Source organism: Patella vulgata, chromosome 5 (assembly GCF_932274485.2).
Source record: "Patella vulgata chromosome 5, xgPatVulg1.2, whole genome shotgun sequence".
NCBI lineage: Eukaryota > Metazoa > Mollusca > Gastropoda > Patellidae > Patella > Patella vulgata.
This window is the reverse complement of record NC_065883.2, coordinates 22,626,364-22,643,002: the sequence shown is the minus strand read 5'-3', so window position 1 is coordinate 22,643,002 and position 16,639 is coordinate 22,626,364. Positions and strand designations below refer to the sequence as shown.

Here is a 16,639-nt window from a genome sequence, read left to right as displayed (position 1 = left end):
ATCAAGCAAGTTGATTGACTTCTTCATCAACTAGAAATAATTAACTCCTTGTAATTTAGCCAATGTGGCCAGTTCATTATTTTATCAATCGATGTATTCAAACATCAACTGACTGAAACCAACAATAATGAGCTGATTAAGATCCCTGATATGGACCACAAACAAAATTACTGGTAAAACCTATTTTTCAACATGGTCATATATCATGTACTAATTGTAAATTACATGACGTGCGTGTAGAATTTACAACTTCCACTTTCAAAAACCTGTCACCATGCTGCTTGTGTAATGTCTTGATCTTTTTTTAAAATATATTACCTGTTAGGAAATCTTATATAAATCTTTCTTAAAAGAGAATAATTTATATCAGTCTTGTGCAATACTTTGATTTATATTGTTAGACTCGGTGGAAGACCGATATGTTCAAAACTTTTTTCTTTAACCAGATTTGAAAACCAGACATCTAGTAAGAAATAAAGGTTCCTGTGCCTTAAGTTTTCTGTTGGTTTGTTGATATTTGACATTTCATAGAAAATTTAATCTAAGAATTGTATTAGAAGATGCAATATTTTGACTCCTGATCAGAAATTTATATGTACAGAACTTCTGATCTGGCAAAGATTTCATGAAATGTTTGCTGTTTGGAAACATTCTCCAAAAACTATTGTATCTTTGGGTTAGGAGGTTTTTTTGGTTCTGAAATACTGAGGAACGTATACAAATTATTGGTAACGTTAAATTATTAGTGGGATTATATTTTAAGTGAAGTGCTGGGAGCCGTTAGGTTTAGTCCTAAACACATATATGCAATAAAAATCTCAGAAACCAAATGAACCTTTGAATGTTTGAAAAAAAAAGCAGGACCCATTGCTTACTAATACAAATCCTAGTCTCCCACTTCTATCTAATGACATGCTAAATCAATGCAATCTGTAAGAATTCTTGTGGGGTTGGGTAGACGAACGGATTAATATGTGCACTGTAGATCATAAGGTCTAGTCATTGAGTGGTTTCGATTCCTTGTAGGTTTTTTCCGGGTTCTCCCGTACTCTCCCACTGCTAAAGACCTGAACATGCGAGCGAATTATTGATATGAAATTGTATCATTTGTTAGTCCTGAAATTTCGAACTCTTCTGCTAATATATTGCAACAAATTTGTATGTACATTATGTAATTGACAAGATCGTACAATAGGACTAATTATGCTTCCTATTATGATACATGATACATACGCATAATTAATGTGGTCTCCCTGAATGACATGTAGTAATGTTGTCTATGATTACAAATCAAAAATATGAGACATCCGAATAATCTGTCCGTAACATGTCATTCTTTGATGCCAATAAATAACTAAGTTCAAAGATAAAATGTGTCTACAGAGATTGAGAGCATTTACATTCATCAATATTTCCAATAATTGGGCAGCCATGTACATATCCAGTGACAGCTGACATAAGTGTTGTCTGGCAGAATTTAAGTAATGCTAAAAAGATACCCTTCCCCCTCTTCCATAAATCTCACTAGTGATACTTTGTTTGTAAATGATTGAGTTTCTTTATATTAACACAAGTTAGTACTATATTTCTTTCCAATTAGGACGTTATCCATAGGTTTTATATGTATGAATTATTCAATCGAATTAATGGTAATCCTAATTGCCCCGACTCCTTTCTCATCTTTTGGTATATGTAACAGTATGTTAAAGATGCATTATGTAAGAGGTAGTAAAGAGTTAAAAAAATTAGGCATTTTGAGGGGGATATTCTAATTTTCCAACAAGATATCATGAATTTCCAGTTATTTAGAGTCATCTTAAATAATAACTCCTAGTAGTCCTAGAATTAGGAATATACTACTAACATATATTATTACGTTCTTTTTAATTTTTCACTTCATCGTCCCATCATCAGGACTACCTTTTGTGTTTTACCATCCAGATTTTGTTGAAATTCTTCTGTTGGTGAAAGAAGGCTGCCATTTTGCTTATTACAGCCTATTGCTAATGGAAAACTGAACAAATTGTCCAGAAAAATAACCATGCTAATATTGCCAGATTATGTGATTATTCATGTATATTGTAACAAGTATTACTATACATTATGTAACATATGATTACTTGTAAGGCTTGTACATCGTGATTTTCGCAAAATTAATTTTCAAGTTATATGGCCTCTAACTTGATTGTTGATAAAGACACATTACATACTTGTCCTCACTCGTTGGTTTCTATTGATTTTGAGAGTTTTCAGAAAACTAATTCCAGAGTTATTACCCAAGTCTGATATGACTGTTGATAAACATACATTACTGTATGACGTACAAATTATGTACTGATCTAAAAAAAAGTTCATTTCTTCAATTTTTTTAAATTGCTCGCAATAGTTGATATTGGCGTAAAGAGGGTTCGTATAAATTTGTCGATTTGAGAAAATACTTCCAAAGTTACATGTACATGTATGGCCCCTGAGTCTTGGTTCTTCATAGCTGCAATAGTTGTAGCCGTGATAATTCTTATTCATGGCTATAATTGATACACTATTCCAGGCTTTGAGCAATTAAAATTAGGTTCCATTGCAAAATATTTAACAAATCATCACAGTTTGCATGGAAGTAAGTAATTATGTTACAAATAGTGAAGAGTGGAACACTGAAATCTTAATCTTAACTTACCAAACAGTTTTTCTGTATTTTCGAGTGACATAAAATCACATGATTCATGTTTCGGCGGCCATTTTAAAATGAACAGAAATTTCGCGTAGCAGTTGGGTTTAATCAAATCATATAATTAGGCAGTATGGTTTCACCTTTATCTCAATGGGAATTGGTTTATTACATGTTAAGCTATGTACAGTACAGTTCGGGGTCAGTTTAATTGGAAATTAAGGGACTACAAATCTTGCTCAAAGGAAGACCTTAGGATGGACCACTATAGTGGCTAGAACAAGACGGAAGACATCAGTTGTGGAACCATTTCTAGGTTCTTCAATCCATTTTGAAACGAAGCGTCAGACTCAGTCGTTAGAATTAGGAAATTCAGTCAATTATCTCTGATTCCCTTTAATATAACCAGACTTCAACTAAAACAGTTTTTCATAAGTTAAGTTTTGTATAATATTTTCTTCTGAATAGGCAAATATTTTTGATTACCACAAAAACTAATACAAACAAACAAAAAACATTTACACTGACTCAATATTTTCCATATTTAATTTATATGTGGACTGTCTTCACATTTTTTTTCTGGTGCTTGTGCATTCAGAACTAAGTACAGTCTTTGTAAAAATACAAAACTGATCCCTTATTTTCATCCATTGACTGGAGGCCAATCTAAATTCAAACATGTCATTCTTATATGATTATGTCATTTATGGACGCTCTCGCTCCAGGTTATTTAATGCCTCAATTAGCCAAAGGCCATTAGTCATTTTCTTTATATTTAACTTTTAACAGAGGTAATTGTTGAATTGTTTGTTGGATATTAATGTAGACGATTAAAACATATCTGGGTTAGATGCTATTTTAAACTTGATGTTCATGACAGGTGTTAGTTGGATATTAATGTTTAAACAAAAAACTTCAATTAAATAATGTCAACTTTAGATAACCTAAGTTAAGATTGATTGATTGATTTTTATATGCCAACCTTAAAATGTGATTATGTATTGCCATCGTCCCTGTCCGTCCCATCTTCCACATTTTCTTGTGAACACTCTACAGTTAATTATATAGGGATATTGCTTATCATCCAATTGATTTGCAATATGTGTTGATCATGTTAACAGTTAGTGAAATGGAAAATCGTACCTGATAGGATTTCAACACTTTCCATTGCTCACTTTGTCAAATCTTATTAAACAAGGAATCGTTACTTACTTGTATAGTTATTGCCCTTGCCCTTGCTTGCTTTGTAGAAATCTTGAGAATGCATGAAAGGTAAAATAGATTATCATATCGACTTTAATTAATGACATTATTTGTTAAAATATTTGGTACAAATAATAGTAATAATGTAGGCTTTGTTGCCTGGCAACCTATCTTAGGGGGGAAATGTCTTAAAATACTGTCAGAAACCAGGGAGGGATTCATAATGATTAAGACTAGACTAATCAAGAGACACTGATGGATTCAAAATGATTAAGACTGGAATAACCAGAAAAAGAGACGAATTCAAAATGATTAAGACTAGACTACCTAGGAAACAGATGCATTATGTACATTAATTGATGAGTAAAATAGTTGGAAGTCCTACAGATGAGCAACCAAGAACGTCAGCCTGTAATATTTCCAGTTGTTCTTGCTGATCTTAAATTTGCCTTTTAGATATAGAGAACCCATTTCCCCATTCATATTGATCTGTGCCATCTCTCTTTTTTCATTATATTATATGTACATGTAGCTTCCTGCATTCTTTGATTTAGATGAATGATATTTGATAAAATTGTTATTTTGTATGTTTCAGTTCCCTGAGCATGGTTTATATAATCTGATAGATAAAATATTACTATTCAAACATGATTCAGAAAGTGAAAATGTCTTACAGCTCATTACCGCGGCTACAAGTGTCACTGAAGGATGTCTTATTGATGTCATTCTTTCAGGTGGGTTTATTTTTTTTCATTGAATTTGCATTTTTGTGTGTAATACACTTCCACAAATTATGGAGCGCAAAGGTCTTCTTTTTTATAATGTTACTCGTATTATAAATATATGTAACAGTTTGGTACGAAATATAACTTTGTTAAGGTTGTAGCTCTGACAAAATACAAGAAAAGAAGGAAATATGATTGTATTTATTTGACTTCACTAGATCTAGTCTATATGCTATTGATATCAGGGAGCTGTGGTGGCTCATTGAATCTGTCTCAGGTTCACTTCCAGTGTTGGCCAAGAAAGTTCTTCAGAATTTTCCAATGTGGTTTCCCCATGTCATTTTGCAGGACAGATGACCTGGCAATGACGGTGGCAAATCGTTCATATGGGATAAAAACGAAGGTACCGTGTACACATTGGCTTGCACGTAAAAAAGAAACCTTGACAGCCGGAATTTCTAATAAGAGTAGGGCATAATGCCGCTGTCCAGGCAATATTTCCCACATCGTACATTGTTTGATGTATTTCCATCTTCATTAGCCCACTTGGTGCAAAAACGTAGACCTTTTAACCTTATATCATTTCATTTCTCTTCATATCAGGATTCAAAATTAACACTTTTCTATTAGAGAACAGTCAATTTATGTTGGACGAATGGAACTGTCTTGTTGTCAGCTGGACAGTCTTTTGAGATTGTGACTGACAGATGCTATATAATTATATATGCAGATTTGCCAATTCTCCGAGTTGTCTGTTATTATAATCCACTTCATATCTGTATAATTGTTGAAGATAATAACTGTTTGGTAACCTATGCCACTGTATTCTACTTGACTGTAATCAGAATGTTTGTACGATGGGTAAAAGTTTTCCTGAACTTATATTTTATAAACAGTATGAAAATATGGCCACTACATTAAAGTTTGTGATCGTCATTTGAGTGCTTGTTAATTCTTTTCAGACTAGAATATTGTAAAAGTATAATCTCTAATATGTCCAAAAATGGTTTGCTACTAACAAAGATGTGATGCAGCATTCAGCATCCATTACAGTATAGGCCCACTTGTGATTTGCATTGAAATCATTTGATTGGCCTCTGATTGGTTTCAAGCCGGGAGGTTATCTAGTGATAGACCAGTGAGAATAAAAAGATCAGGGCATAATTTAGAGAACTTTGATGCTGAACAATCAGTTGAAATATTGAAAAACCTGTCTACATCACAAAGTTTCATGGTGTAGCACTATGCACTATGATTAAATACTAAAGAGTGATAAACTTTAATCATATTATTTATAGATCTAGTTAATTGTTACGAATGAATATAAAATCTTGATATTTTTGTATTTTATGTTGAAAATGAAAACCTAGTCTATTTTTATATGCCCACATTTCAGTGTGAGGATGGGTATAATACATGTATGTTTTTACACTGTCCTTCAATCTATCTGTCGGCAATTGACTTTGTGAAAACAAAAAAGGCAACACTTTTGACGGGATTCTTTTGAAATATGGCGTGAATCATTGTGGTCATGAGAGGACAAACCCTATTGATATTCAGCATTCCGCGACTTTTCATACAAGAGTAATGCCCCCTTTTCCGAAAATCTTGTAAACGCAATAGAGCATGCTATAGTTGTGAACAGATTTTTTTCAAGTTTTGTGTGAAGCATTGTGGTCATGAGAGAATGAACCCTATCTACTTTCAGCATGCCACAGCTTTCCGTTCTGGAGTTATCTCCCCTTTGCTGAAAACCTTGTGAACATGATATTCAGCATCCTATTGATTTTCAGTGTTCTTTGATATTTTGTGTCAGATTGTTGAAAACCTTGTTGTGACCACAACAGAGACTACAATTTTTGACAGATTCTTTTCAAATTTGGTGTGAAACATTGTAGCCATTAGAGGACGAACTCTATCAAGATACAGCATTCTGCGACTTTCAGTTGCAGAGTTATCCTCCTTGACTGAATATTAAGGTTGGTCAACATCCAAGTTTTCCTTTTGGATAAGCTGCTGTCAAGACATTACTGCTGTATTTATTTGAAACTGCTAATCAATTTTGGCACAACTGTGAAAAATTAATGACAGCCCTAGGTAAGACTATGGGGAAACATCACAACTCTTACGGTAGGTGTCACAAACAAATGAAAAGGAAATCAAAATATTTCTTTTTAATTGACTTTGCAGTTTTATATTAAAGTTGATGAACAGTGGAGGTATGAAAATCCTGATAACATGATATAATGTACATCACATTGATTTTGACCATAATGAAAAGGCTATGAAAATCGGAATGGAAAAAATACATTGTAAATGATTAATTTGGAATATATTGAAATGAGTGCTGTCAAAAATTCCACTGTGTTTTTTTAATGTTTTCAGAAGCTGCCACAATGGAAGATTTACAGATTCGACCTCACTTGATGTATGTACATTCTTATAAATCACCTCATTTTTGTGATTTCTGTGGAGAACTTTTATTTGGTCTGGTCAAGCAGGGTTTAAAATGTGAAGGTGAGCTGGACGATTTTACAAATTGACATTTTGAAATAAAACCTGGTTCAAATGAACCCAAAACAAAACATGGAATATTGCTCAAGTTAGGCCATACAAAAACAGTTAGTTGGGTTCTTCGATTCTCCCAGTAGCTTAAAAAGGACTGTGTAATATTGCTCAAGTTAGGCCATACAAAAACAATTATTTTGGTTCTCCGATTCTCCCAGGTCGCTTAAAAAAGAATGTGTGACTTGGGTTTATAATCTCATTAATTACCTTGTGTAAATATTTTCCGTTAGTTACAGAAAGCAAAAATTTGAAGTGTACCCAACCCTGATAAATATTACTAACAATCATGAATGACACTATTAGATAATCATCTATCGGTAAAACGACATGCTGAGAAAAAATGTAGTGTGTTGAAATGTGATGTGAGAATCCACTTAGCTCCGTAGTGAGTTGATCTTTTAACAAAATAAAAACACAAAGATAAAAACCTTTAGCCTAGAGAACCAGAATATTATTTTTTGTATTTCCTTACTCCTACATTTAGCAACTAATTATTTTATATGGACACAGTAATAGACTGCTGAAATAACACTAGTCCCTCAATGCAAGTTTTCTATGAGTTGAAAGCCATTTGTCACACACATAGTCTGATTAAAATACAGATCTATATTTCGTTTCTTTTTTTTATACTTTCAATGGCCTCTACTACATGATGTTTCTAGTGGGATACCCACAGTTCCATGCACTGCATGCCAAGAACTCGCCGCAACAGACGGCTTCATTGGATAATCCCTGACATCAACCAGAATGTGGGTTATATAACAATTCTTCCAGATCCTAGTGTAATAAAGACAAGTAAAACAAAATTTTGAACTATAAAAAATGAAACGAAATAGGATCTGTGTTTAAATCAGATTGTCTTGCACACCAATTTGACTACTCTATGGGTGATGTCAAATTGTCAAATACTATGAATCGACATACCCGACATTGATTTATGCCGTATAAAATATGTTTGTTATCCAATGTTTTTAAAATCTAGGAGATGCATTGGACCAGTAAGTAAGACGTTGACCCACTAACGTTGGCTCATTAGCTCAGTTCAACAATGAAGCCTATGATTACTTTGAGTCTTGTATACATTGATCAGACAGAAACCTATCAAATTTCTTGTGAATTCCTGTTTAGAAATTTGTAAGCAATGTGCATAAAGTGAAATGAATAAGCCTATCGAATTTCAACAAATTACATTAATTATTTCTAGTGTTATATCTCCTGTTAACTGTATGTTGAATATTGTGACAGTTTATCATCAAACTATTTGATATATATATAATAATTTCTGTTACCGGTAATTACTTTTAGAGTTATGGCTCTTGTTCACTTTGTAAAACCTTGTGATCTCTCTTTACGACAGACTGCTTGAAACATAAGCCCCAACATTCAAGACTGAAAGGAAAATATAGACTTTAGAGCATTTTAAAATCATTCCTATGGACAAGTTGATTACTAAGTTACTATCCATTCTATAGATTGCTGTTTGGATGGTTGACTTTATCTGTGTTATGCACAATATTTTAGTGAATTTGTATAGTTGAAAGAACTGCATTTTCAATGACTGTTTAGTGTACAGTTCACAAATGAGAAAATGACACAGTTAAATAATAGCAATACGAAACAAAAGAAAATTGAAAGACATATTGAAAAACATCTGATTTAAATCATGATTGTATTGTAATGGTGTCCTAGTGACACTATATAGATCAACTAAAGGTGAATTTTGTAAGGGGTTGACGGGGGTAAAACCATTTGGGCTGCTTTGTTCATATACTGGTAATAAAAATCCACACTTTCCTATTCATTGCTAATTTGAAAAAATAATTTTTATTATTGGCAGGATGTGGCTTAAATTTCCATAAACGATGTGCTTATAAAATCCCTAATAATTGTACCAACAACAGATATAGACGTCAATCTTCAGGTAGCGTGTCATCGTTACCATTTACACTTCCTCGTCAAATACAACCAGTTTATGACAATCAGGTGAGTGCCAATCAACAAATTGCTATATTTAGGACACTACTAAAAAATATATATATATTCAGCACAATTGGGCATTTTGTGGCCTGAAATTTCTGAATTTAACATTTTTATATGGACCATCCAAAACCATTTGTTGACTTGATGACTTTGGATTTGTTGATTTGCAAAATTAATTAGGTACCGGTATGTTCACAAAACCTTCAAAACCGGTCAATCAAAAAATATCAGTTTATTCCATGATTAATGAATAACAATAGACACTTCAAAAATTTCAGACCTCAGGCCACACCAATTTGATTATTTGTTCTTCGGAAAAGCCTATTCAAGTTTTGATCCTATTTTTTGGGAAACAAGTAATTTAAAAACCAAAAAATACTTGATTACACTTCTCAAAAACATGTGAGACTAGATCGGCTATTTATTGATAAAGACCTGAAAGAGCTAAAAATAAAATTGCTGTGGCCTAACTACATGTAGCTATGCATTCTGTAGATGACAGTACTATTTAGATAGATATTGGATGTGTGTTTATTTAAAACTCAAAATGTACTTTAAATAAATAAATAAAAAGAGTAGTCTATTTACTCTTTTATTCCTAGTTCATACATGTACAACTCATTTTTGAGTATTTTTCAAACATTTACCAGATAATTAGAAATATTTGTTGCAGCTTCTACTTTCATTTATAATTCTAGATTATCTAGTTAATTTTAACACTGAATATTGTTTATAACATAATATAGAGAAGTGTTGTTTATAACATAATATAGAGAAGTGTTGTTTATAACATAATATAGAGAAGTGTTGTTTATAACATAATATAGAGAAATATAGTTTATAACATAATATAGAGAAAAAATTTAATGCAAAAATACAAATTGAACGCTGAATCCAAATAAATTCATTCAAATTTTACAAAAATATAGCTTTTGTTTATATAAAAAGTAAAACTTAGGTTAAAATAAAATACCAAACCTAGTTTCACTCTGATTAGAATTAGATTTTCACAATAACTCATACTACGGTTGGCCTATAAAATTGTGTATTATTATTATTATTCTACAAATCTTAACATGTGAATATGATAAACTAATTTAGAAAAATAAATAGTAAACCCAGAACAAAAAAACAAGAATTGCATGTATCTTGAACATGTGTATTATCAAATTATTTGAATATATGATATGATAAATAAACTAATATTTAGAAAAATGAATAGTAAACCCAGAACAAAAGAAACAAGAATTGCATGTATCTTGAACATTTACATTATCAAATTATTTGAATATATGATATGATAAATAAACTAATATTTAGAAAAATAAATAGTAAACCCAGAACAAAAGAAACAAGAATTGCATGTATCTTGAACATTTGCATTATCAAATTATTTGTAGGTTAGAGATAGTAGACACTAGGTTGCCTGGCAACCCTTGGCAATTTCTTGTGATAAAATAGGTATCATTGAAAAAAGTAGTTTTTTAAATATTTATTAAACCCAGTATGAAAAAAAGAATTGGATGAATGGATCTTTGAACATTTTTATTATCAAATTATTTGAAGGTGACGAGTTGACACAACACACTCAATTGCTTGGCAACCTTTTGCAAGTTTTTGTGATAAATAATGTATCATTGCAAAAAGTATTTCATATTAAAAATAACTGGAAATGATATTATGTACATTTATGATATTATATAATTATAATTAATACGGTGCGTTGGATGGCCGAATGGTTAGCACATGTGCGCTGTATCATAAGGTGTGTTATTTAGTCAACTGGGGTGGTTTTGATTCCCCAGTTGTACGTGACAAGGAGTAGGGTCGCCTGTCCAACCTCATGGGTTTTCTCCAGGTCCTCCGGTTTCCTCCCACTGCTAAAGACCCCTACGCACAAGCGAATTATTAAAATAAAATTGAACCCATGTGTTAGTCCCGAAATGACCTAGGATGTTAACCCACCCCTCTCTCTCTCTCTCTCTCTCTTTTTTTATCCTTTTGCACCAAGTAGCATTCACACCTTTATAATTAGATTCAGTATTTATCAACCATTTATTAAAGCGGGAAAAAATCAGCCGTTTAAAAAAAGGACTTCCAATTCTGTTTTCAATCATGTCACTCGAGAAATAGGGATAATTATTTGTTTTATCTGAGATCTGAAGTTATTAACGTAAATTGAAATTTGCAGTGTGATTTTAAGGGTACGTGGTACAACTGTAGACAATGTCAAAATAGGATCAAAGAGTTCTTTGTAGAGTTAAAATGAATAGTTTATTAATAGCTATTTATTGTTCAATTATTTTATTTCGTGAATTAATGTAGATACTGTCCCATAAATAAAACACAAATTAAATATGCAAAAGATTGCAAAGCGTTACCAAAATTGACCAAAAGCACACATTTTTATATGCCAACCGTAGATTTAACAAAGATATTTTTAAAACTCTAATGTTTTGTGTAAAGTACGGTGGAAATAAGCGGTTTCCGGTGATGGCGCTTTTGCCTAGGATGAAGCCAGATGATCATAGGTCTTTTATCTTGCATTACCATGTGTTCAGTTACACTCATTACTAAACCAGCAGTTAAATTTTCCTTGTTGTTAGTCGCTAAAAAGCGTTTTTTGTGGGTGTACCCAGTATTTGAATGATGTATATTATTTAGGTAATTCTGAAATTTTTTTGAATAAGTGACGTCTTTACTTACGACAGACTAGATGATCTATTGGTTTTTTTTTTTACTATGAGAATAATTAATAATGTCATGCTAGTCACGATAATTCCCAAAATGTTAAATATGTATATGTAGGGTATTAAATAAAATTTATATGATCTTGTTTATTGTGGAATATATATATAGTGATTTCGATTTAATACAAAAGTAATATCACTGTAGATTATAGTAGACTGCTACTGCCTTTATTCAGTACTAATTAAAACTAAAATGTGATGATCTTTTTGTTCCGTTTAAACGAGTTGTCACTCCTTGAAATTTTAAGACATTTTGTGAGAAAAACATGTTCTAAGCTTCTGAAGTAGGCATAATGATATCCCTGACCTGAATTAAACAGTCAATCAAATGTCTCAACAATCAATTAACGATTTTTCAGAATTTTCGGTATCACAGCTTTTTAATTGGCACCCTACAAAGAAATGTCTGTGGACCTAGATAAAGTGGGGTAAACAACCGGAAAATAAAACGGAATGCATTGTTGGCATAATTTTAATTAGACTGCCCTTAGCCATGATGTTTTTGAAAGTTTGAGGTGTTGTTTTCTTCCAACTACATTATTAAGCCTAACAATGTTAATGACTATATTTATGTGAAAAATAATATTAATAAAAATTAGAATCTGATCTGCTGTTAATTAATTAGCTGAGATTTTGTGATACAATTACAAAATACATGCGAGATTGATTAGTAGTAGTAATGATAAGATGTTATACCATACATAACTTGCTAATTAATTAGTAATTAATTGAAATATAGTACATTTGCACCCTTCTATTCTATGTTTATTTTCATTACAAGATATACTGGTATATCTATTTCTTTTATAAAATTTATTACTGATTCCAGATATTGTGATTTAATGGCATGTCACATTTCATTATCCCATATACCTATAAAGACTCAATAAAGTATATATATTTGTCCTTGATTGTAAATGAATATTAGATTTTTTTGTAATAATGTTCTAGATATTAAATAGTTTCTAAATTGGCAACCTTTGTTAAAAGTAATAAAATAAGACCAGTCGATATAATACACATCCATATTAAACAGACATACCTTTATTATTGACATTGTCATTGAACTTCCAATTAGCTTCCATGTACCATAGATACTGCATGTTAGCTTTATAGGGGCTTACAAAACTTACATACAGTAAGCTTATGCATTCAGTGGGATCAACATTTTTGTTTTAACAATTGACTAGAACATTGCACAGTAAAATGCATTGCACAGTAAAATGTATTAAAAAACTATATTTAATAAACAGGCTGTTTCATTGAATAGTCTAAAGATGGCTGTTTGATTAAATAGTCTAACAATGGCTGTTTAATTAAATAGTCTAACAAAGGCTGTTTAGTTAAATAACCTTAGAACTGGTTATTCATTAAAAGACAAATCTAAGAACCAATTCGTTAATTAAATGACCCTAGAACATGTACAATAAAATTAACCTTAGAATTGGTAGGTTGATTAGATAATCCTAGAACGTATTGCCCAGTTCTTCTGATGAATATTTAATTGCAGTTTAATTGATCAATCTGATTAAAATACAGATCTATATTTCGTTTCGTTTTTTTATACTTTCGATGGCCTAGATCTGACAAGTTGTACTGGAAGGTTGTGTCAGGGGTTGTACAAGCGGCTTTTGACCCTATGATGTTAGACATTGATTAATCAATCAGCGTTGACATTTCTAGGGGTTTACCCACATATCCGTGCATGGTACACCAAGAAGTCGCTGTGCTAATCCCTCACTTCAACCAAAACTCTGTTAATATATCGACTCTTCCAGATCATAGTATAGTAAAGACAAGTAAAACGAAATTTTGAACTATAAAAAACGAAATGAAATAGGATCTGTGTTTTAATCAGATTGTTTAATTGATGCAACAAATTGGAATGGAATTTATTTTTCATTCATTTATAACATTTGATGTGAAATTAATCAGTATGAATGATCATTAAATAACCTTAAAACTTTTTGCTTAATAATTAAATAACCAATTACTATTATGATGTATGTATATTATTCTTGGTATTTATGTTTATTAATTATATTTAATCAATTAGTCTTTGCCGTCACCAACTTTAACGAGTGCATCTTTTTCGTTACCGCGGCAATATCAGCCCCCGGATGCGCAGGTAGGATCAGTGTTAAACTTTTGGTGACTGTATAATTCTTGCATGTGCATGCATGCTAATTGCTTTTTTTTATTATTATTTTGGTGTTTTGTTTAGATATTTTGTTATTCTTCTGTATTGTTTAGGTTTTTTGTTTTTCTCCCCGCTAATGGATATGTTATCAAATTTATGTATTTCTATTGTGTTTTACTTGTTAAACTTTTACTTTTTGAAAAATTATTTCTTTTCTTTTCTTAGTTTTTCAATTATTTTTTTTATGATTTTTTTAGTACAGAGTCTGTGGCCGGAAAAATCCTGAGTCTCTACTATCAGAGAGTTAGTCGTAATTATAATTTTTGTGATATCGAAACGCTGGATTTTCCTGGCAACAGACCTTAGATTAATAGAAACTGCACAAATTCAATTTTCAAGAAGGCGGTGAAGGTGACCCAATTATCAATGCCATTTTTTTTTTTTTTTACCTCGCCTCCATCCATCCCTTTTCTTGGTGTTGGATTGTTAAAAATTGTTTAATTCGTGTTTTGTAGTGTAGACAATGTTCATTCATTATTGGGGGTTTGGGTACTTTAGCCGAATGGTTCAACGTGTGCATCTTAGATCATAGAGTCTATCATTGAGTTGAGTGGCATCTTAGTCCCATAAATATCTAGTTGGGTCAATCCTGCATTTCATCTGTGAATATATTGTCATTGTTTGTACCTCTGTCCATAATACTTCTAAGAACTTAGTCTATCTTTTATTGTTAGTATTGTTACTATTAGGAATAGGATCTCCAGTAATTGTTTTCTTCCATTAGCAGGATGGAGGGCCTGACAAGGACAGCTGTCTAGTCATTCGGATGGAACAAAAAACAGGTCCCGTGTACACATTGGTGTGCATGTAAAAGTTCCCTAACAGTTGGAATTGGATATAAGAGTGGGCTGTAGCACACTGTATGGCATATGCCTGTTTTCATTAGCCCAGTTGGAGCAGAACAGTAGGACGATGAACCCCATTTCATTTCATCTATTAGATTTATAGATTCTGTCCCTGTCTTCAATAAACCTAGTTAGAGCAGAAAAGCAGAATGTTAAACCCCATTTCAGTTCATTTTATACATTCTGTCTCTGCCAGAGCTAAATTTTAACATTACAACAAATATTGTACCGGTAAGAGAAGTAAACTTATGAAACAAATTGTTTTTAGAACATGTATCAGGTTTGAGTTGGACAAATCTATCATGTGACATGCAAACCAAATCACTTGCTCTCGCTATGAAATTGATATATCGGGACAATATATCATAGGTTTCGAAAATTTCTGGAAATAAATGGATCAAATTGTCGTTTATTTATCAAGAAACATTTATGCAAAGACTTATAATATTATTTTGTGTACTGGTACATATATATAAAAGGTTTAAGGAATGACGAAGTTTATGACATTCTGAATTAAAGAACTCGAATAATACGGATTTACTGTTATGTTTTATACCCGTCTTCATTAGCCCAGTCGGTGCAGAAAAGTAGGATGTTAAAACCCATTTCATTTAATTTCTGTTATATATGAGGTTCAAGATGAAAAGAAATTATTGGATGGTATATCAATATGCACTTTGTTTACCTTTATTATCCTAGGTAACAATTGCATCTAGTGATTGATAAGCATACCTGTCACTAACTTGTCATGTACCTATCAATCATAGCATTTCTTACCACAACCAATCAAAATGCACCGTATATAGACCTACATAGTGCAAGTTAATATTTATACCATACTTGATTACTTAGTGTCAGTGTTACCCTTAAGCAATTATAATAAATAAAAATTACTATAATTTAGGTCAAACACTTGGACCGACTGAGCAGCCATTTGGTTAGAATTCCAAAGCTATCAGATGATTATTGGTATTAGTAGTATTATTTGTTCATAAGGAAGAATCCTTTTGAGATTCAATTTTTCCAATTACAAATTTCAAAGTTATCTCCCCATTTACGTTTCTACATCAACATAATACAGGACAAAGAATTTAATAGAATTGTTCATTATGGTGTCCTAAGAAGCAATTCTATCAAATTTCTAAATTTTCAAATCATGTTCTGCCGATTTATCTTACTTGTCATACAGGACAAAGTTTTCAATGGAATTTTACAAATGTATGAAAGCTTGTGAACACGATATGGAATTTATACAAACTTGGTGCAACTGTTCATAGGGGCCTAAGTTTACTGTAAAATTCACAAAAAATTTTGAATGCATTGAAAGGCAGAGTTTTCAAAATAACTTTGTCAAACTCAGTAAATATGCTGCTGGTTGGCATATATTCATTGTCTGACAACCCTATATTATAACCGTATTACCGCTGGTATTTCAAATTAAAGATGTATTATGTAAGGTTCAGCTATAGAACTGGTCATTCTTGCTATATATAATATACTATTCAAAAAAAGTAGGGGATATTTGATTTTTAAGTGTTATTAAAGTCACCTAATGAAACTGACGAAGAAACAAATGACAAAATGAAATGAAGTTCACATTCATCGATTTATTCCAAATGATCGTTAGACTAAGTAAGGCACAGACTGACCATTATAAGGGTAAAATGATACCCGGGGTCAAACAGCAAAGTTACCACAGCATC

At 31.8% G+C, this 16,639-nt stretch overlaps 1 protein-coding gene across 2 annotated transcripts in view; it reads left to right on the top strand.

Moving 5' to 3' along the window:
• Positions 1-16,639, top strand: part of LOC126821972 (serine/threonine-protein kinase D3) — a 94,331-nt gene that overhangs the window by 20,836 nt on the left and 56,856 nt on the right. For both annotated transcript variants that reach the window (XM_050550649.2, XM_050550650.2), the window contains exons 2-5: positions 4,464-4,602; positions 6,979-7,110; positions 8,999-9,144; positions 13,948-14,019. In XM_050550649.2, coding sequence (XP_050406606.2) covers positions 4,464-4,602; positions 6,979-7,110; positions 8,999-9,144; positions 13,948-14,019 — 489 coding nt within the window. The remainder of the gene's footprint in view (positions 1-4,463; positions 4,603-6,978; positions 7,111-8,998; positions 9,145-13,947; positions 14,020-16,639) is intronic.